This window comes from Mustela erminea, chromosome 7 (assembly GCF_009829155.1).
Source record: "Mustela erminea isolate mMusErm1 chromosome 7, mMusErm1.Pri, whole genome shotgun sequence".
Taxonomy (NCBI): Eukaryota; Metazoa; Chordata; class Mammalia; order Carnivora; family Mustelidae; genus Mustela; species Mustela erminea.
In genome coordinates, this window is record NC_045620.1 from 100,754,009 (window position 1) to 100,776,445 (window position 22,437).

General features: G+C 42.4%; 1 protein-coding gene across 3 annotated transcripts in view; it reads left to right on the forward strand.

Moving 5' to 3' along the window:
* The window catches only part of DNAH6 (dynein axonemal heavy chain 6), a 228,579-nt gene that overhangs the window by 130,708 nt on the left and 75,434 nt on the right, over positions 1-22,437 (forward strand). For 2 of the 3 annotated variants that reach the window (XM_032352623.1, XM_032352621.1), the window contains exons 47-59: positions 2,897-3,049; positions 4,363-4,503; positions 5,969-6,211; positions 7,804-7,971; positions 8,458-8,693; positions 9,811-10,072; positions 11,163-11,286; positions 12,443-12,639; positions 14,033-14,236; positions 15,107-15,232; positions 17,184-17,348; positions 19,298-19,365; positions 21,602-21,782. In XM_032352623.1, coding sequence (XP_032208514.1) covers positions 2,897-3,049; positions 4,363-4,503; positions 5,969-6,211; positions 7,804-7,971; positions 8,458-8,693; positions 9,811-10,072; positions 11,163-11,286; positions 12,443-12,639; positions 14,033-14,236; positions 15,107-15,232; positions 17,184-17,348; positions 19,298-19,365; positions 21,602-21,782 — 2,268 coding nt within the window. The remainder of the gene's footprint in view (positions 1-2,896; positions 3,050-4,362; positions 4,504-5,968; positions 6,212-7,803; positions 7,972-8,457; positions 8,694-9,810; positions 10,073-11,162; positions 11,287-12,442; positions 12,640-14,032; positions 14,237-15,106; positions 15,233-17,183; positions 17,349-19,297; positions 19,366-21,601; positions 21,783-22,437) is intronic. The other variant, XM_032352622.1, reaches the window with a different exon arrangement.

Below are 22,437 nucleotides of genomic sequence, written 5' to 3' on the forward strand. Positions count from 1 at the left end.
CTATTATAAATATGAGAGAAACAAGACATTAAAAAAGTTTAACTTGCCATTTCTAGCAAATACAAAGTAGAAATAAGTATGTTTAGATAATACAAAGAATATAATTTCTAAGCAAGAATTAATGGCTATGTACTACATTTATATTTTACAAAGAAGGTAAATATTTTCTAATATTACTAAAGGTTTACAAAAATTGATCAAATTTTAGGCTTAAGCAAATTTTCAACAAATTCAAAAAAGCATTAACTATGGTGATAACATTCTTTTCCACGCTCTCATCAAAAAAGAAAGTAATGACGTGGCTCAGGACTTCAAAATATTTGTATAGAGGCACCTGGATGACTCAGCTGATTAAGCACCTGCCTTTGGCTCAGGTCATGATCCTGGGATCCTGGGATCGAGCCCAGCACTGGGCTGCCTGCTTATTGGGGAACCTGCCTCTCCCTTTCCTCCCTGCTCATGCTGTCTCTTGCTATCTCTCCCTCTATCTCTCCCTGTCTCTTAAATAAATAAAATCTTTTTTTAAATTTGTATAAAAAATTCCTGAGTCAAGGGGCACTGGGTGGCTCAGTGGGTTAAGCCTCTGCCTTCGGCTCAGGTCATGAACCCAGGGTCCTGAAATTGAGCCTGGCTCGGGCTCTCTGCTCAGTAGGGAGCCTTCTTTCCCTTCGCTCTCTCTGCCTGCCTCTCTGCCTACTTGTGATCTCTCTCTGTGTGTCAAATAAATAAACAAAATCTTTTTTAAAAAAGTCCCGAGTTGAGAACATCACAATTTAAATCTCTATTTAGAGAACAGGGAAAATGAACTTAATATAAATAGAAATCTGTGAATGCAGTCAAAGAGTTCTTGGGATTGAATTTATAGATTTGAATAGAAAATTAGAAACTACATATATTAATGACTTAAAAACTTCAGGAAAATAAAGGTCACAAGGAAGCAACAAGAAAAATAATAAAAGCAAAAAATAAGAGCAGAAAAAAGTAAGTTAGGACAAAAAACTAGCTAGTGTTTGCTCTTGGGGAAAATCAACAAGACAATTGTGCCAACTTCAAGACAAAACAAAGTTATAAGTGAAGATGAAAATACAGATACTTCATCATAGTTAAGTATATAGGGCTCAAACTTTTTAAAACTAAAAAGTTAACTAAAAAGTGTAAATGATAGATTTCTTAAATATTTGCATCAATTATTAGAGGCAAAGGTTTATTTTGTAATATGAAAATTACTCATTCAAATTGAAAAGTCAACTCCAGTGTATAAATGGTTACAATTTGAACAGATTTTTAACAGAAAATAATAAATGTGGAATCATATTTGCCCTTGCTAATAATCAAAGAAATGCAGATTAAATTCTCCCAAAGCAAATTTCTCCCTAAACTAGCAAAAATGTGTTAAGTTTAATGAAATTTTATTTGAATTGAATGGGAAATTTAAAAATCTTCAAAATCCAGAAACTATTCATGCACTTTAATTGCTAATCCCACTCCTGGGAATTTTTTTTTTAAGATTTTTTTTTTATTTATTAGAGCCAGAGAATGAACAGGGGGCAGGAGAGAGGAATATAGAGAGAAGGAGAAGCAGACTCCCCACTGAGCAGGGAGCCTAATGTAGGGATCGGATCCAGGACCCTGAGATCATGACCTGAGCAGTAGGTAGACGCTTAACTGACTGAGCCACCCAGGCATCCCCCACTCCTGGGAACTTATTCCCAGGAAATAATCCAACTGGAGAGAAAAGCTATAGACCTACATATGTTCTTAAAATGTGAACTAGACTGTGGACCATTTAAGTCCGTGTAAAAATATGGCGCATGAGCTCAGTAGTGAGTTATGTTCCCACTAATGGTTATAAATACAATGAGTACTCCACAGAATTATGGATAAATATTTATGAGAAAATGTTAGCTGAAAAAAGGCAGAATATGAGATGGTTACATAGGGACGCCTGGGTACCTCAGTTGGTTAAGCATCCAGCTCTTGGTTTTGACTCAGGTCATGATCTCATGGGTCATTAGATCCAGCCCCACATTGGACTGCATGCTCATCGGGGAGTCTGCTCGAAAAGTCTCTCTACTCCTCCCCTCATTTGCATGCCTACGTGTGCACACATGCTTGCTCTCTCAGATAATTTTTTTAAATAAATAAATGTAAAATAAAATGTTCATACATATTACTTGAACCATGTAAAAGATGAACGTCTTTTAAGAAACAATAGAGGAATGAGAAATGAAAAATCAATGTACTTCTGTGTTAGAATACATATATATATATATATTTTAAAGATTTTATTTATTTATTTGACAGAGAGAGACACAGTGAGAGAGGGAACATAAGTGGGGGCAGGGGGTGAGAGGGAGGAGCAGGCTTCCCGCTGAGCAGGGAGCCCAATATGGGGCTCAATCCCAGGACCCTGGGATCATGACCTGAGCCAAAGGCAGATGCTTAATGACTGAGCCACCCAAGTGCCCCTGATTTTACCTCGATGTTAGAATATTAAGATTCTAATTTTTAAGGTTTTGTTTTGTTTTGTTTTGTTTTTTAAAGAGAGAGAGAACACACCAGCATTCTGGTATCTCTTCTTTTTTTTTTTTTTTAAGATTTTATTGATTTATTTGACAGACAGATGACAAGTAAGCAGAGAGGCAGGCAGAGAGAGAGAGAGGAGGAAGCAGGCTCCCCGCTGAGTGGAGAGCCCAATGCAGGGCTCGATCCCAGGACCCTGGGTTCATGACCTGAGCCGAAGGTAGAGGCTTTAGCCCACTGAGCCCCCCAGGTGCCCCAAGGTTAATTTTTTTAAAGATAAAATGAACTCAAAGTGAATTTTGATTAAATATTTGGTTTACAATTCACATGTAATAAATGTAAACTGGTTGGATCACTCTGCTCTCTTCTACAGATTGTAGTGGAGGAGTTCCTGGAAGATATAAATAACATCCTGAACTCTGGCGAAGTGCCCAATTTATTTGAAAAGGATGAACTGGAACAGGTTTTAGCAGCCACCAGACCAAGAGCGAAAGAAGTAGGCATTTCCGAGGGGAACAGAGATGAGGTAGGTCATGTCACAATGGTGATAAGGCTTTAGTAAAACAAGAAGTTGTGTTAGTGTCCCTTCATTTCTTTTTCTTTTTTCTTTCTTTCTTCTTTTTTTTTTTTAAACAATCTACATATCTCTTTGAGGAGTCCATGGATGGATTTTGTTTTGTAATATATTTGCTTTCCTTTGTCATTCTATGTATTTTACTCCCTGCATTCAAAGCTTTGGTTCACCACACTTCCAGAGAGGTCAGTGGAAAGCAGAAAACAGAAACCCTACTGCTCCACGGAGGTCATAGTCTTGTCTAAACTGAACAGTTTGCCTTATCCTTCTTTCAACACAAATGGATTTCACACATCCTCAGTGCCCTGCCTGAGGAGTCCAGTACTTTTGATTCCCTTGCCTATCAGCAAGGTCAGAGCACCTGAAACAGAAATGGGTTCCCCCACGTCTCCGGGCCCAGCGCCATCTCAGGAACCACCCAGCTTGTGTCCTCTTCCATTTCTCCAACACAGTGCTGGATTCCATGTGCTGCTGTTGCTCCGCCCTAGTGCTTTCCCTTGCTTCTGGACCTTCTTCAACTTATGTGACCATTTTTTCTTATGCCTTCTCCTCTGTGGCCTTTTGTGAGATCTCCTCTACTGCGAGGTCAGGGCTGGTACGGACAAACAGCAGGGTCTACTTGAGCTGACGAAAGCAGAAAGGGGTTTATTTGAGAAAAACAGAATCACCGGGAAAGCCCAAGAAAAGGACTCCAGGCTGAATTCCTTGGCATGGCCATGAAATGCTTGCAGTGGAAGTCAGTGGTTAGGGAAGCTGCCAAGCCCAGAAGCCACTGAGCCCGTCAGCATTCAGTGTGCTGCCAGCACAGGTGCCGTACCCGCAGCCACACATCCCCAGCCTCATCAGGATATAGCTGCGGAAGGAGCCACATCCAATAGATAGCTCCAGGCCCACGCCACTTCGGCCAGACTCTGCCCCCACACAAATGGTGGCCCTGCCCCCGTCTGTCTCCTCCATTGACCTCTACCCCAAAGCACAAACTTGTAGGAATACCTCTCTCCACCTTATTCAAGAGGCCTCCTTAAAAACGCGGACGAGGAGAATCTACATCTCTTCTAGAATCCTAGTTGCAGCAGAGTCTGCCAAATGTCATTTTTAATCTATCCAGGCTGCGTGAGGGTTGGGAATGAAGGTTGACCCAAACAGTTTGCACATCTGCTACACTAACATTTTTATTTGGTATTGGTAGACCCAGAGGCATTAGCTAACACTCATTTTCATTATTACCTTGCCCTTATTTTAATTAAAAAATATCTTTTTGTCAGGTGTTTCAGCACTTTATCGGCAGAGTCCGTCAGAAGCTGCACATTGTTCTCTGTATGAGTCCCGTAGGGGAGGCCTTTCGGTCCCGATGCCGGATGTTTCCATCCCTTGTGAACTGCTGCACTATTGATTGGTTTGTCCAGGTTGGTGACATCCCAGGATAGTACCTCTCTGGAAAGTTGGATTCACTTGATTTTTTTTTTTTTTAAAGTAGTCTCCATGCCAAGTTGAAGTCCAACATAGAGCTTGACCTCATGACCCTGAGATCAAGACCTGAGCTGAGATCAAGAGTCAGAGGCTTAACTAACTGAGCCACCCAAGTGCCCTGGATTCACTTGATTTTAAAGGGGTAACACATTGCCCAAGAATAACTGAAGGGTACTTGCTTTTAGCTTTAAAGTCTGCTAGGAATTTATTCCTAAGCAGCGGATGACAATGAGAATGATTGAACAAAGGCTAAACAGAATTTGTAAAGGAAGAGGAGACTATTGAATATAGCAATGTGGAAATTATTGGTCATCTTGAGAAGATCCTGGTTTCAGTGGAGTGAATGAGAGAGAAGAAAGGAGAGGAATCAGAAACAGTGAGCGTAGGTGATTGTTCCAAGGAGTTCTGCCCCCAAAAGAACACCAAGAGCTGGGTGGTAGTTACAAGAGTAGGTGAGGTCAAGTTTTTAAGGAGGAAACACAAATACCATGCGTGTATGCTGATGGAAATGATCCAGAAAAGAAATATACTGATGGAACAGCAGACAGTTAAGTGTAGTTGTACCAGTGGCATTGAATAGGCAAGAAGAGATGGGATGGAGTCATCAGTGAAGGGGTTGGCCTGGACAGGGAGCAATGCACAGCGTACCCCAGAGGAACAGGAGCAGGGGGCAGAGTAAATGAGCACAGATAACAGGAAGATGGGAAGATGTGGGGGGCGAGAGATCACAAGGTTCTGTTTTCATTGTTTCTGTTTCTTTTAGAGATGTGGGAAGTGAGGTCATCAGCTGAGAATGAAATGGAAAGAGGAACTGTTAGCAGTTGTAGAAGCTTTTCTGGGCTGTACTAGGAACCCATTCAAGCTAGTTGTCATGAAGTTAAAGTGAGGGCGGTCGGCATGGTTGTGTTTTTCTCTAGCTGTGCTCAACTACACAGTCACAGACATGGCATAATGGAGAGTTGCATTTGACTAAGGTTCAGGTGAGTGCAGAGAAACAAGATAGGAGCAAAGAAGTTGAAGAGGTGAGGAGGACAGTGATTTAATAATGGACCTGCATAATAAACAGAGTAAGGACTTGAGGTCCTCCCAATGTATGTGAATTTTTTTTCAATGGAATTATTCTAAGCACACCCATTCATTTATTTGTTCAATTAACCAATCCTGATTGAAAAATTTCCATGTGCTAGCCACTGTGCCAGGGATAGAAAATCCAGCCCCAGACCCCTCTCTAATGAACTCAGCCATTCAGTTCGTTACACATTATAGACATGAGTAGGAATTCATTGGGTACAAGGGGGGACAAAGCAAGGAAGAGGTCTGGAGAAATGCATTTTCTTACTTGTTAAAACATATATTATAAAAACGAGCAATAGATTTTCCAAACTATACCTTTATTTCCAGTGGCCCAGAGAAGCACTTCTTTCTGTGTCAAAGACATTTTTCACAAACATCGATGCTAGAAATGAAGAACTGAAAGAAAAGCTTTCCCTCATGTGCGTTAACATTCACCTAAGCGTCTCTACTATGGCGGAACGTTATTACACGGAGCTCCGCAGGCGGTACTACACGACGCCTACCTCCTACTTGGAGCTCATCAATCTCTTCCTGACTATGCTGAGTGGGAAGAAGCAGCAGCTGGTTTCAGTAAGTGTAATATTATCAATAAAAAACTTTTTTGTTGTTGTTTGAACTCAAAACTTGCCAGAACTAGCAGAAGATCTACATGCTGTCTTGCCTGCTAGAACCTTCTCCACCCCAACTTGTGCCCTCGACAACCCACGACAGACAAAAAAGATGAATGTCTCATCTTGTCAGCTGGGAGGCCTTCCCCTTCCTTGATATGTATATTTTTTCTACTGTCCTTTATCTAAGCGTGCCTCCGTGGAATGAGATGGACATTGTAACAGCAGCAAAGTGAGGCAGTGAATCAGACAGCTCTGCGGTATTTCATGAGGAGTACCTTTTGCTAAGCAGCAGAGATGGAGTTTCGGTGGCTTGACATGTGTCCATAGTTGCCATTAAGAGCGAGGACTTCAGTGTCAGGCAGACCATATACAGCCTGTGTTCTGCCTCTTTCTTGCTGTCTAACCCTGAGCACATTTTGTAACTTCTAGGTCTTAGTAGAAAATAAGGTTTAGAAATTTCTAGATCTACCCTTTGGATTGAGTGGAGTTTAGATAAGATACTGTTTGTGACGGGCTTGGAATATGATCTGACACGTGTGAGGTGCTCAGGAAAGAGTGGCTGCCATCACCATCGCCATCAGCGGTCTATTACCATGAGTTGAAATTTTCAACATTTTAATCAAAATTAAAATAGAAGGATAGACCATTAAGATATTTTTAATGTTTTTCAGAGGATTTTTACTGGTCAATAAATACATGCTTTGTAAAATAACTTGTTAGATATTTTGGAACCTGTCAATTTGAACCAGGCTTTCTGACTCACCTTGAGAAAACAGTTATTCTTGGCTGTCTCCTCTTCTAGGTACTGCCTCTTTGATCCTAGTCAGAAGTTCCTTACCACCAGGAAGTAGGGTTCAGATCCAGCAACCAGAGCTGAGTTCCCAGAACACTGCCTCCCAGAACACTGACAAGTTCTTAGCTCTGCTTACCCATCTTGAGGAAACAAATTCCTAGAGCTGTGGCCTCCAGAAATTCCTATCTGAACTTACCCCTTGTTCATTCAGTGAGCTGCCAAACTGCCAAGCTAAGGGAATAAAAATATGATGTGGTTCCTCAGTGAGTCCACATTCCAGTGACACGCCAACCACTGTGCCTAGGGAGCATGGATTTAGACCCACCATGGTGAATGTCACAGTCATTTCCTAGAGTTCTGTTACCCGAAGATTTCTGTCCATTCACAATTTTATTTACTTATTTATTTATTTTAATTCCAACTTTTCGAGTCCTTATGGTTTTTTTTTTAAGATTTTATTTATTTATTTGACAGAGAGAGATCACAAGTAGGCAGAGAAGCAGGCAGAGAGAGAGGGAAGCAGGCTCCCCGCTGAGCAGAGAGCCTGACGCAGGACTCGGTCCCAGGACCCTGAGATCATGACCTGAGCTAAAGGCAGAGGCTTAACCCACTGAGCCACCCAGGCACCCTCCATTCACAATTTTAATTATTACAAACTGATTTGCCAACTCTGTAGATATAAAATTTTAGTACATGAGTACAAGATACCAAGAAATGTATTTTTTATAATAGTCATAGATATTTTTATTGTCATCTAGGCACGCGACCGAGTGAAGAATGGTCTCACCAAGCTATTAGAAACCAATGTACTAGTAGATAAAATGAAATTAGAGCTCTCAGCTTTAGAACCTGTCCTTTTTCAAAAATCACAAGATGTTGAAGCCCTGATGGACAAATTGGCAGTGGATCAAGAGAACGCCGATCAGGTATGCCTCACTCCCTGACGTTGTGGGTGAGAAGGCTTTGATCACCAGCCGATCACCTGTATGTCATGACATGGGATTGGATGTTTTCAATTTTTGTATGTCCTTACAATAATTAAATGATAGTTTTAGCAATGCTTTTAAGTTGTAAACAGCCTACTTTCAATGAATCAGGCTGGTTCTCTCCCTGAGACTGAGTGAACCCAATGAGTGGACAGAGAGTGGGACAGAGAGAAAAGTGCCCCCAACAAATATAAACAGGCAGTTCCTCGTCTCCTAAGAAGGGACAGTTTGTTCTAAGAGCTTCAGCTCAGTTATCCCATCAGCCTACATGAGATGGACAGAGAGCCTAAAATGTACTGTAGCTAATCCTCTTTCAGTATTGATGCAATCCAGAGGGGCAAATAGGATGTACTGTTACTGGCTTTGTTTTTAAACATTGAAATGCAAATCCTGAGACCACCTAAGCAGCCATGTTTCCATGGTTAGGTCCGTAGCATTGTGCAGGAAGATGAAGCGACAGCAAAAGTGAAAGCTGAGGAAACCCAAGCAATCGCCGACGATGCTCAGAGAGACCTTGAAGAAGCTCTCCCTGCTCTTGATGCTGCTAATAGAGCCCTGGACTCCCTAGATAAAGCGGACATATCGGAAATCAGAGTTTTTACAAAGCCCCCAGATATGGTCATGACTGTTATGGAAGCGATTTCTATTCTCTTGAATGCCAAGTGAGTATATCCATAATCACGCATTACCAAAAATGCATGGGGGAATTGCTTTGGTGTTTTTCCACATTTTATTTGTATGTGCTCATTCTCTTCTCTGCCTTTTCACAGATTTGGTCAGTCATTCAATAGATTGATTCAACAAGCATTTTTTTGAACATCTGTGTTGTTCTAGATGATGAAAGATACAAAGCTCTTCTCTATAAGGCACATACAGGATAGTGGGGAGAGAGACATGAAAAATAATTTCAAGATATTCAGTATTTGCATAGTACCAGGACTCCCGCCCCCTCAAAAAAAAAAAATAGTGCTTGTAGAGAAGAGTGAGCAGGTTTCTGAGCGATGATGCTCAGGTGGAAAGCGAGACTGTGGGGAGATGCTTATGGACTGGGATGGGGCTGGGGAGGAGGGCAGTGATGACAGCAGGCAAGGTCTTGTGTTTCATCCTGGAGATATGTAGTTCCCAAACCTTCTTTAGGAATACAGACTTTTTTCAATAAAAATTATAAGAAATCTTTCGATGTAAAACTGACTACGCAAGGGTAGAGGGCTCAGGGGATCCCTGCCCAACTTCCCTGCTTACTCTCTGGCCAGCATCTAAGTGGGGCTGGGGAGTCCTGCAAAGTGCAAACAAAAAGCCCCAGCCAGAGGGGACTGGGAACCACTGAACATTTTCAACATAATCAGCTTTTCGTGTGAGAAAGAGCAGTCTGGCAAAAGGTCATGAGGGGCAGGGTTGACGGAGAAACATAAAACCAGGTAGAAGGTGATTGTAGTGTCCTGGCAAGATATTTTAAGGACCTAAACTAAGGCAAATGGGATAAAAAATGTGAGTGCTGGGGCATTGTGAAAATAAAACTATTCTTTCTGTAATATCTTACATTTCTAAAACTCTGATTTCTTTCTCTACCAAAATGGGGGTTGGATGAAACGTTAGTCCTTCAGGAATGTCTCCCCAGGAATTGTGGTGTACTTAACTACCAATGACTGGGATTAGAGTATCAAGATTAAAACGACCCACTGATTGGGATAATATCTTAATGCTCTCAAAAGAACACATTCCTTTTGTTCTTAAATTACTTTATTACAGTGCTATTAACTTATCCCATCTGTCTTTCAGGCCTGATTGGCCAACAGCCAAGCAACTTCTTGGTGATTCTAACTTTCTAAGAAGACTTTTAGAGTATGATAAGGAAAACATAAAGCCTCAGATATTGGCAAAACTTCAAAAGTATATTAACAATCCTGATTTTGTACCTGAGAAAGTAGAGAAGGTATCCAGAGCGTGTAAATCCATGTGCATGTGGGTGAGAGCGATGGATTTATACTCTAGGGTAGTCAAAGAAGTCGAACCAAAGAGACAAAAACTCCGTGCTGCTCAGGTACAGTATTTGTGTTGCAACATTTTATACAATTAAAGGCCATGATCATTAATCATTCAAGCTCCTGTGACTTTGAAGATTGGTATTTGTTGTAGCAAAAGAGCTGGGGAAAATTGTTCTTTTAGAAATGACCTCTATAATCAACCCTTTCCCAACATGAAGGGAAAATGAGTTCTTAGCATATTCATATCATCAGGCTGGTGATATTTTTGAGGTGCCTTTTCGCTCTAGCATGTGACGCTCTGGGTTACGTTTGCTACTACTCCGGCACTCCGTGGTGGCTTCTGAGGTTGGAAAGCCTGCTTGAGCCACAGTCGGATGTGAGGCCCCAAGAAGAGCAAAGAACGCTCACAGAGAGCAGTGGGTTACTGACTTACTGACGGAACTGCCTCGCTATAGCAGGGGTGGCAAACTTTCCCTATGAAGACCCGGAGAGTAAATATTCTACATTTTGCTGACTATCGGGTTTCCATGGCAACTCCTGAACTCTCCTATTGCAGCACAGGCGCTGCCATCAATAATCCGTGCATGAGAAAGCATAGCTGTGTTCCAACATCACTTTACTTATGCACACAGGAATTTGAGTTTATTCAATTATCGTGTGTCAGGAAATATTCTTCTTCTCTTGATTCCCCCCACCCCCCGCAACCATTTAAAATTCTAAAACCAGTCTTAGTTTGCTAACTGTACAAAAACAGGCAGCAGGCTGGATTTGGTTTGCAGACCCCTGCTCTAGAGAACTTGTTAGGAAAGATTAGTTTTCCCAATTGCATGAATCTTTTATTTATTTCATCATTTAAAGTTAATCCATTGTAGTAACTAATTAATCTCAAATGCTTTGGGATTAATGTGCAATGGTACTTCTGTTTCTCTTTTCGTTTTATGATTTATTTTGTTGGGCTTTGTTTCTTGTTTTGTTCTGTTTTGCTTTTATTCTACTTTTGTTTTAACTTTGTATACCATATCAAAATCTCTCAAGACATGAAAAAGAGAACATAAATCCCATTTTTTAAGTGTGTTATAAGTAGGTAAATTTGATTTTCTTTGGGGACCTCGGATTTTCATTTTAATATTTACTTAATTTTATTAGGCTGAACTTGATATCACTATGGCTACTCTGAGAGAAAAGCAAGCATTACTAAAGCAAGTAGAAAATCAAATACAAGCCTTACAAGATGAATATGACAAAAGTGTGAATGAGAAAGAAAGCCTAGGTAAGTAACTCATAAAATTTATCGTGGTCAGGAAATTCCTGATTTTTTTAATTTAATTTCAATTAGCCAACATATAGTACATCTTAGCTTCAGATGTAGAGTTCAGTAATTCATCAGTTATGTATAATACCCTCTGCTCATCATATCATGTGCCCTCTTTAATGCCTGTCACCAAGTTACCCCATTCCCCCACCCGCCTCCCCTCTAGCAAGCCTCAGTTTGTTTCCCATAGTTAAGAGTCTCTCATGGTGGGCACCTCGGTGGCTCAGCTGGTTAAGTGTCTGGCTTTGGTTTGGGTCATGATCTCAGAGTCTTGGAATCAAGCCCCTCATCAGGCTCCCTGCTCAGTGGGGAGTCTACTTCTCCCTCTCCTTTTGCCTTCCTCACTTGTGTTCTCTCTTGCTCTGATCTCTCTCTCTCTCAAATAAATAAATAATCTTTAAAAAAAAAAAAGTCTCTCATGGTTTTCCCCCCTCTGATGACTTCCCATTCTGTTTTTCTCTCCTTTCCCCTATGATCCTCTGCCCTGTTTCCTATATTCCACATATGAGTCAAACCATATGAAAATTATCTTTCTCTGATTGACTGACTTTGCTCAGCACAATACCCTCCAATTCCATCCATACTGATGTAAATGGTAAGTATTCATCCTTTGTGACGGCTGAGTAATATTCCATTATATGTATATACCACAAGGAGATGCCTGATTTTTAAAAGTAGTTTTCAGGCGGTCAGACCTCAGCTTCCAATATGTAGGATGCATTTCCCCAGAGTTACTACACTAACTTTCGAGTGTAACATTAGAGCTGCACACGTGCCATAGTTTCTGCTCCTGAGTGGAAGGCTTATTGGGACATGTTCCACTATAACACGATGTGGCTTATGAATTTGATCCACAAAATAAGTACTACAGACAGAGAGAGCAATATTCAGCCAGAGTAATGGAGTATCAAAAAGAAGCTGTTTACATAGGAGAGACAAACTTGGACTTGCTTCTGGAATGGGAAATAATGCTGAATTAGTGTGAGGTCTCAGAGATGCATTGACATCATTACTAAGTAATGCTGATGCTGCTATAAACAAAAGCAGTGAACAAACTTCTTATATTTTAGGAAAATACTGAATAACCTAACTTGATTTTCTTAAAATTTTCTAGCAAAGACTATGGCTCTGACCAAAGCACGTCTGATACGCGCTGGAAAGCTGACGGCTGCATTAGGAGATGAGCAAGTTCGATGGGAAGAAAGCATCCAGAAGTTCAATGAGGAGATATCAAATGTCATTGGGAATGTGTTTATAGCAGCAGCTTGTGTTGCCTATTATGGGGCCTTCACAGCCCAGTATAGGAAGTTGGTGAGTAAACTCACTTTCTGGGAGGAGTGGTGACTGGCAGAAGCAGGACAAGGAAAATCATTTCCCTGAGTTTAGAGGGAGGCTCTCCACTGTGAAGGTTCTTCATGATGGAAACTCATTTACACATTCCACAGCCCTCCACCTCCCCCATCAGCCAGCAGTGACCTACCCCTAAGATTCCCTTAACACATTTCTTCCTTTCCTTTCCTGCCATAGAAAGTTATCATCACTTCCTTATACAGCTCAAGAACCTGGGGGAAGAAAAAGGGCAAGGGGTCCCCACACAACTTATGATCAGCCGTGGCATCTAAAGTCAGCTACGATGGGGCATCTGGGTGGCTCAGTCAGTTGAGCAGCTGAGTCCTGATTTCAGCTCAGGTCATGACTTCAGGGTTGTGAGATTGAGCCCCACATCAGGCTCTGCATTCAGCTGGGAGTCTGCCTGAGATTCTCTCCCTCTGCCCAAGGCCCCCATGTCCATGCTCATGCGCTCTCTCTCTCTCTCTCTCTCTCTCTCACTCTCTCATAAATAAATAAATCTTTATAGTCAGCCAGGATGAAGTGCTCTGAATTGGAGATACTGCTACAAATGTTTAGGCAATGGGAAGGAGCAGTAAATGAAATTATTTGGAGAGATTTTCAGGCCATTTTTATGAAATGCCTTCCTAAAAGGGTTTCACCTGGATGCCTGGGTGGGTCAGTTGGTCAAGCATCTGCCTTCAGCTCAGGTCATGATCCCAGGGTTCTGGGATTTAGTCTCAAAGCGGACTTCCTGCTCAGTGGGGAACCTGCTTCTCTCCCTCTCCCTCTCCCCCTGCTTGTGCTCTCTCTCTCTCACTGTCTCTCTCTCTCTTTGTCAAATAAATAAATAAATTCTAAAAAAAATAAGGTTTCATCCTTGCCCTTGAGTTATAAAACCTAGTTAGTAGAGGACTCATAGACTCAGCAGAAGGGTCATCTGGTGCCATGTGAGCAGAGCCAGTGGTGCTTTTGGACCATCCCATTCACTGAAGGAGGGAACATACCAACATCCTCTGCCCCATCTAATAGTTGCTAGTAGTACCCACAGTCATTGTGATGACCCCCAATTCTCCACATGCTTCCAGGCTCTCCCAGCAGGGACAGTACACCCCTGGTTGAAGGCTACTGTGACAGCATTTGTTGTTTATATGTGAGAAAACTGAGGTTCAGATGAGGGGTGACATGCCCAAAGCCACAGCTGGTTTATGGTATGGTTCAAGGCGCCAGATCTCCATCAGACAACTTCTTGTGTCCTATGCTTTGATGCCAGGATGCAGCGGAGACCAGCAGAACTTGTAACCATGACGTTTTGTGTGTATCTCCATTTTGCTGAGTGTTCCTGACTATACAAAAAGCTTTCCTCCTCCCACAGCTTATAGAGTATTGGATCCAGGGTTGTCTATCTCTGGAGATTCCAATCAATCCTTCCTTCAGTCTCATTAACATCCTTGGAGATCCCTATGAAATACGGCAGTGGAACACGGATGGGCTGCCCCGTGACACAATATCAACAGAAAATGGTATTTTGGTTACTCAAGGGAGACGGTGGCCTCTGATGATTGATCCCCAGGATCAGGTGCGTGACACGTGCTTCAGATGCTGAGCAGCCTCCTAGCTCTGCTTCCTGTTCAGCTGTCTGTTCCAAATTGCAAAAGTGGACTTGAACACACTTGTAAGATGTTGGGGATTTAGACCTAGCAGGGAGTTTAGAAGTCTTCTAGACCACAAGGCGCCTGGGTGGCTCAGTCAGTTAAGTCATCTGACTCTTGGTTTCGGCTCAGGTCATGTTCTCAAGCCCTGAATTGGGCTCTGCTTGAGATTCCCTCCTTCCCGTTGCCCCTCCCTAGCTCACTCCCGCTCTCTCTCTCAAATAAATAAAGCTTTTTAAAAAAAGGATTCTAGCCCAAGTTCCTAACTTTTGTGGAGGCAGAAGGTGAAAGGGAAGAGTCCGCCTGCTCTGCATACTTGATTTTGATTGGTTTTCTGTTTTCTGTGGGAACAGAAATTCATTCCCATATAGTGTTCCAAAAAGGTCTGAAGAGTCAGAATGAAGTCATAATAGGTTGGGTTTTTAGGGCAAGCCTGCCTGGAATTTACAGAATCCTATTACCTGACTCCTAAATCCATGGATTACACTGTTCTGAGAGGGTTTAGAAAAGGGAGCTATTGTCAGAGCAAGAAAGACAAGCTTGGATACATTAAGGATGGGCTTTTTCCCTATACATGTCTCCTCTTTATTTGCTCCAAATTTGAATAAAATGGAAGAATCCCAAACACTAGGGTTTAAAAGATGTTTTTATTTGCAGAGGGGTATTTTATTTTTTTCATCTTTCAAAACTGTTTCTAAATTGAACAAAATTTCTAAACTTTACTCTTAAAAACTTTCACTTTCTAGTCATTTGTAAAACGCTAAGTCCGGTGTCCTGCTCTGTGCTTTCTCAAACAGGCAAACCGTTGGATAAGGAACAAGGAAATGAAAAGTGGTATAAAGATCATTAAGCTTACGGATAGTAATTTCCTACGTACACTTGAAAATTCAATCCGACTTGGTTTGCCGGTCTTACTGGAAGAGGTGTATTGCTTTTCACTTTTCTTTTCTCCAGTTCGATTTCAGACCATATCTGGAATCTTCTATGGGTCACGCCTGCATCGTGCTGGAAACACCAGTCAGCTCCATTGGCGAATTGCTCAAACGGATTGCTTTGCTCCTTAAACAGTGTACTGTCATGTGGGGAGCATCCGATGACTGAGTGATTTTTCTGATTCCAGACATGGTTTTGGTGTTGATGGGATGGGCTGTTCCCTGACACTGCTGATTCTTGGTTCCTGTGGTGGCTCTTGATGGTGAGCTGCCATGGAAATGCAGAGTGGCAGTGCCAAAGGGCTCCGCTGTCTACAGTGGGGCCTGTCTACACACGCTGATGATGGGAAATCGGCAAACGTTCCAGAAGGCATAAATAATATTACTCTGTACCTTCTAGCCTTGACCAATACAGGCAAGGTTCTGTACTGGGTCCCAGGCCCTCGCTCAAACCCTGGAGTTACAGGGGAGGGTAAAGTCTCTCCAGACCTTTGCTGCAGTTATGCTAGCCCCAAACTGGATTCTTAAACCCTGGCTTGTGTTGTAACAAAGGAGGCCCTAGGGGAATTTCTTCTCTCACTGCACGGCACAAACGACTTTCTATGACGTTCTGCCCCTGGTCGGTAGGCCTTGTAACTGTAGCTGAGTGCCTGTGGGAGCCAGAGATGGGCCCTGGTCAGCACGCCAGCCAGAGAAGGATATTCTCTGACCAGGCCTGTCCTGCTTTCTGTGACTTGGAGTCAATCATTAACATGCACCTAGCTGCTTTTTACCTTTGTAAAGTGGTATTTTTCCAACTTTGTCTCCACCCATTCATGGGTGTGTAATGGAGTTAGTCCATCTCAACCAGCATTTTTTAATGAAATAGAATAGATTTTTAAGAGCACAAAAATGGTATCATAGGTGGGAATGGAAATTTTATCTCATGAACTTTTAAGAGAACAACTTATATTCTTCAGTATCATGTCACGGTATGAAATAGGTTTGTTAACTATGGATTACAATAAAATTTTGACAGATCCTGAGCCATCCCCCATCACACCCGTGCTGACATAAGGATTTTTTTTCATGAGGTCCAGCAGCAGTATTTACATACCCAAGTTATTGCCAACGATCAAATTCGCTTTGAGGGAAAGAAAATAACTATCGTTATTTCCACAAACTTTCTTTTTTTTAAAAAAAAAAATTAATATATTTATTTTCAGAAAAGCAGTATTCATTATTTTTTCACCACACCCAGTGCTCCATGCAATCGGTGCCCTCTATAATACCCACCACCTGGTACCCCAACCTCCCACACCCCCGCCACTTCAAACCCCTCAGATTGTTTTTTAGAGTCCATAGTCTCTCATGATTCACCTCCCCTTCCAATTTCCACAAACTTTCTGTAAAGAGCCAGATACTTAAGTTTTTTTTAGGTCACATACAGTCCCTGTACAAGTATTAGTCAAGCAAGTATTCTTCTTTGTTTTGGTTTGGAATTAAGGTTCCGTTTTTACAACCCTTTAACAGGGTGAAAAATAGTTTTCAGCTTAAGAGCCATACAAACACAGGCCCAGGGAGGGCAGGATTTGGCCTGCAGACTGTCATCCCTTGTCTTAGAACAGCCAGGAGAGTAAACAGATTGTCTGGGTCCTGTTGAAGGGCCACCTGCGGAGACCCTCCTTTCTCAGATTCTTTCTCATGCGCATGAATGATATGTACAATTCGTCTAAACATCTGTATTGCCTTCATGTGATCTTATTTTCTTAGACAACCGATAAGATAACCATTGGAAAATATACACCGTGAGAGGAAGTGAGTGCACAGGGAGAGAAATACCTATGAGATCCCCAGAAAATTGTTCATTCAAAGTAAATTTGGAGACCTAAGAAATCTAGAGAAATTGATGCCATCAATTTTAATGGCTTTTTTTTTTTTTAATTCTATTTTAACTTTCAAGCTTAAAGAAACCTTGGATCCAGCTCTAGAGCCCATTCTCCTGAAGCAGACGTTCGTAAGTGGTGGACGGCTGCTCATTCACCTTGGAGACTCAGACATTGACTATGACAAAAACTTCAGGTTCTATATGACAACCAAATTGCCAAACCCACACTACCTGCCCGAGGTATGAGCTGCTGGTCTGGACTTCCCAGCCCAAGTGGACTATTAACGTGTGTGGGTCTCTGACGTTTGGTGGGCGCTCTCCCCCATCCCTCTTGCCCCTCTGCTCTGCCACCCCCGTTCCTTCCACTGTCCTCCACTCTTGCTTCTCTGCTGCATCCTGATATCGATCGCAGTTGCCCTTGTGCTTGCCATTCAGTCAGACTTGAGTCCCTCCCAACCCAGTCCGTAGGCGCTGCCTTATTCTCTACCCTTAGCACCTCCTCAGGGCTCTCTCCATCTCCCTCCCAGCCCACAGCTGTTTGCATGACCCAGAGCAGCTCTCCCTTCTCATTCTTCTCCCTCCTGCAGCTCAAGGCCATTTATGCCCCTCTTGCTGTGGCCCGTAAGTGAAACAGGGCTTCAGGGAAAGTCTGTAGGGGAGAGGCAGACATGCCAGTATTAACATTTGCAAATGCCCATGGCCTGCAGCCCCAAATAAAGAAGTTGCTGGCTTGAAAACTCTGGTGACTGGCACCATTGGAGAATCATGACTCACACATTCAGTGTGCCTGTACTAAGCGTTCTGGAGGAGGGGGCATCTTGTCCTCCCGCATGCCCTTAGACCTTGAGGGGATCTCTGTGAACCTTACTTCTGCACTGTCCCTGAGCTGGATCGAAAGAACTACTCTTGTGCTGCAGAGCCCAAGGCAGTTGCAATGGAAATGAAGGCCGCTGGGTCTCCTTTCTCCCTTCTTGCTCGGGGTCCCAGGAGGTCGCTCATCCCCCCCAGTCCCTCGGTGCTGCCACAGCTCTAGGCCCAGCTGCATGCTCCACAGGTCTTCCCAGCGTGGCGGGTCTCCCCTTCTCCAACAAGGCCCATGCACCGAGGGAAGGAACTTCACAAATCAGAACTTACTCCATCACCTCTCCTCCCATCCCCCCCAAATAAAATCCTTGCATATACCATTCCAAATGGTGTCACTTTCCGTTGAGTTGCTGATTTTCTGAAAGCTGCCTGTCTTCACTAACTGTGCTCAAGTTAGATGAAGCGGGCACACTTCTGGAATAAGAGGAGGAAAATGCCGCTAAAGCCCAGGTCAGCCTTGAGGGGTATAATTTTCATAGACACTGCCAGAGCTCACATCCCAAGATCCATGGTGAAGTTTAGAAAAGTGACCAATGCACCGACGACTTACAACCCTCTCACTTATGCATATTTCGGGAGGGAGCATCGCACACCTTACCCAGCACCAGCTCTGTGACTGCGGCTTACTTATTCCTTGTCCTGGATCCTCAAGTCAGTTAACCAAAAAGTGGAGATAAAGCCGACTTCAGGGATTTGTTGTGAAGATTAAATAAGAATAACGTGTAAAATATGGGATGTTCAAACACTTTTTTTTACTGTTAACTTATTCAAGTAATGTCAGAATACTATAGCAACCTTTTTTCATAAAAATATTACAGTGACACTATATATAAAGCCCTATTTATTATCAGTCATCACTTCTTTTCAACTAGGACAAACGATGTACATGTCACTCTAACTGAGTGATATTGGTACCTCATTTGGTCTTCACAAATACCCTGTGGTTATAACCATTACCATCCCAATTTTTAAATCTCAGGAACTGAAGTACAGCAGGAATGTCTTGTCCAACATGCACTAAAGGGTGTACCTGGAATCAGAACCCAATCTTTCTAACCCTCTGCTCGCTCACCTTTCCTTAAAGCACCATGTAGGATCTATACCTATGGCCTGTGAGGGACAGGGGTGTCACTTGTACTGCAGGGAAAATCACATTAGGATACCATAAGACACAGTGAGGATGGTGGGGGTGGGGGTTTGTTCACAACTAGACCTGAGGGACATCCAGCTGGGTAATAATGGGCCCTGTTCTACTAAAGAAAGCACTTCTTATTTTACCCATCTGAACTTAAGCATTTTTATGTAACTCTATGGTTTTCTTTCAGGTGTGCATTAAAGTTACCATTATCAATTTCACCGTAACCAAATCAGGTCTAGAAGATCAACTCTTAAGGTAAAAAAGGGGGAAAGGAGGAGCAAGCAAAGTTTCCTAATATTTTGTTTAGCAATTATGACAATGAAAGCATTTTTTAAATTATTTTTATTAACATATAATGTATTATTTGCCCCAGGTACAGGTCTGTGAATCATCAGGCTTACACATTTCACAGCACTCATCATAGCACATACCCTCCCCAATATCCATAACCCAACCACCCTCACCGTATCCCCCCACCCCCCAGCAACCCTTAGTTTATTTTGTGAGATTAAGAGTCTCTTATAGTTTGTAACCCTCCTGATCCCATCTTGTTTCATTTTTTCCTTCCCTACCCCCTACAACCCCCACCAACCTCTCAAATTCCTCATATCAGAAAGATCATATGATAATTGTCTTTCTCTAATGGACTTATTTCGCTCAGCATAATGCCCTCTAGTTCCAACCACATCGTTGCGCAAAGAAAACATTTTAATGTGTGAAAGCACCACTCATGAGTCCTCAGTCATAAAGGTGACAGCAAGTAAATGACCAGGTTCCTCATCTCTTCTCACTTCTCTAGCTGCCAGACTTGCTCACAGTCTTCTCAAGGACATCCAGGATATACCCTTAATTCTCAACCATGATTTGGGCCAGGCCTTCAGCCCGGCCCTGCCTCTTCCCCTTCACTGGGGTTCCAGTCTTGGGCAAGTGAATGAAGTCTGTCGTCCTGTGGTTCCTTGAGATGTGAGAAAAGCTCCCAAATATAGCTTTCCTGTTTTACTTGTCTCCAGATGTTTTCTTGGTGTATTTAATTGACCTACATTTGTCCACCTCAAAAATTAAATACTCTCCTTCAGCACACTCTGTGATTAAATCTCTACTTCCCAAAAATGAGATTATGAATTGTCGATGGTAATTATCAGAATTAGCCAAGAGGCTTATGAGATAAAATAAATTTTAAGGATTTATTGAAGTAATAACAATTACATGGTTAAAAACTCATTATATGTGTGAGTAGATATATGTGTGTGTGTGTGTGTGTGTGTGTGTGTGTGTGTGTGTGTGTGTATAAATACATTAATGCTGAAGGAAAAGATTATTTAGACCCATGTTCAAAATAAGTTGTCAGGTTCATTGAGTCAAGTCAAAATTGGGTCAAGATCATCCTGATTTATTCCTATTATCACTGCGTTTAAGTCTGGTTTTCCTTGTTTATTTTAGGAGTCTATTTTTGCAGCTGCTAACTTGCTTAACTTTTGCTAAGCTAACTTCTTTCCAGACAAAGGGTATTTCAGCACATTTTACAGACATGTTCTAAGGACATGGCTGAACTGTTTCATACCAGTGTGCTCCCATGAAGAGTTCCGCTTAGTTGCATGTGAGCATGTTAGACTGTGCGGACACCGACAAGTGCCCGGGAAGTGAGAATGTTGAGCCTCCGGTGTAGAGTACAGAATCTCTGGGTTCTAGTTTATACTCCTCTCTTCTGGAAAAATTATTTAAACAAAGGGACTTGAGATGTAAATGGTGTTCATATAATAACTTTTAAAGTTTCTGAACTCGGTTTGTACATAACAAATGAACGAGTGGGTAAAGCACGTGCCCTGGAATCAGCGAAGCCAGGTGCCAGCCCAGCTCTGCCTCTCAGAGCCACATGAGCTCAGGAGGTGACCCACTAGGGTCTGTTCCCTCAGCTGCTGTGCCCACCTCACAGGAGCATTCAGAGAATTCCAAGAAAATATACATAAAACTCTGAGAGGGGTGCCTGGCACAGAGTGATGCTTAATAAAGATTAGTTCCTGCAAACATAGGGCTGGGAGCAAATTGGGAAAGCACAAGCGAAGGGAGATCTAAGTTCACATGTTTAGACAGGGGTGGAGCTGGTAAGGGCCCTTTATTAGACCCAGGCAAGAATCGCTTCATGGATCTCCCATAAAAAGTGCCAGGCACCATTTTCAGCCTGGCACAAGCAAGCATTAGAAACAAAAATTGAGTGATTCGGAAGATCAAGCACTGAGCAGGCTTTCTGAAGAGAAGATGAGCAGAAGCCATGGGGACTGTGGTAGGGTGTCAGTTTTTAAATACAAGGTAAAGAATCACAACTAACATGTCATTCAGTGAATAGCCACCGTGCAAACCCAGCAAAAGAGGGGCCTTATGCATTAGGTCTTGGCTAGTGACATTAGTACTCAGCTGAGCAGCAAAGAAAAATAGAAGCAACTTCAGGGCACTGATAAAGCCATAATTTTAAGTATTCAAACTTTGGTTCCAGTGATGTGGTACGACTCGAAAAACCCGAGTTGGAAGAACAAAGAATCAAGCTCATTGTGAGGATCAATGCTGACAAAAACCAGCTGAAAACTATCGAGGAGAAAATCCTGAGAATGCTCTTTACATCTGAAGGAAATATTCTGGACAATGAAGAACTTATTGACACGCTCCAGGATTCAAAGGCAAGTAAAATATTTTTAGTATTTATAGAAAGTGTGTTGCTTCAGAAGTTACAAATGTCTCTTTTGAGGGTCCTACAAAGTCTTTTACAGCAAGAATAGTGGCCACACCTGGGCTGCCTGGGTAGCTCAAGAGTGAGCCCATCTGGCAGGACTTTTCACCCCACAGGGAAGAGGAGGTAAATTGTAGACAACTGCTCCTCTTGTCTTGTCTGCAATTTTTTTAAGATTTTATTTATTTATTCAACAGACAGAGATCACAGGTAGGCAGAGAGGCAGCCAGAGAGAGAGAGACGGGAGGAAGCAGGATCCGCGTGGAGCAGAGAGCCCGATGCGGGGCTCAATCCCAGGACTCTGGGATCATCACCTGAGCCGAAGACAGAGGTTTTAACCCACCGATTCACCCAGGCGCCTCATTGACTACATTTTTTAAATCAAGCATGTAATGTAAAGAACTGGGACAGGATACAAGTTGAAAGGAAAAGCAGTTATAGTCATATTAATATCACCTCCTTCAGGAAGCCTCCTTGGTATGCCCAGCTGGAATTAATCTCCTCCTTGGAACACCTGTAGCAACTTACCTGACCCTCTTACAACCCTTGACATTGTTTACCTTATGTCACCATTATCCAATCCCATGTCTTAAATCTCATGTTAG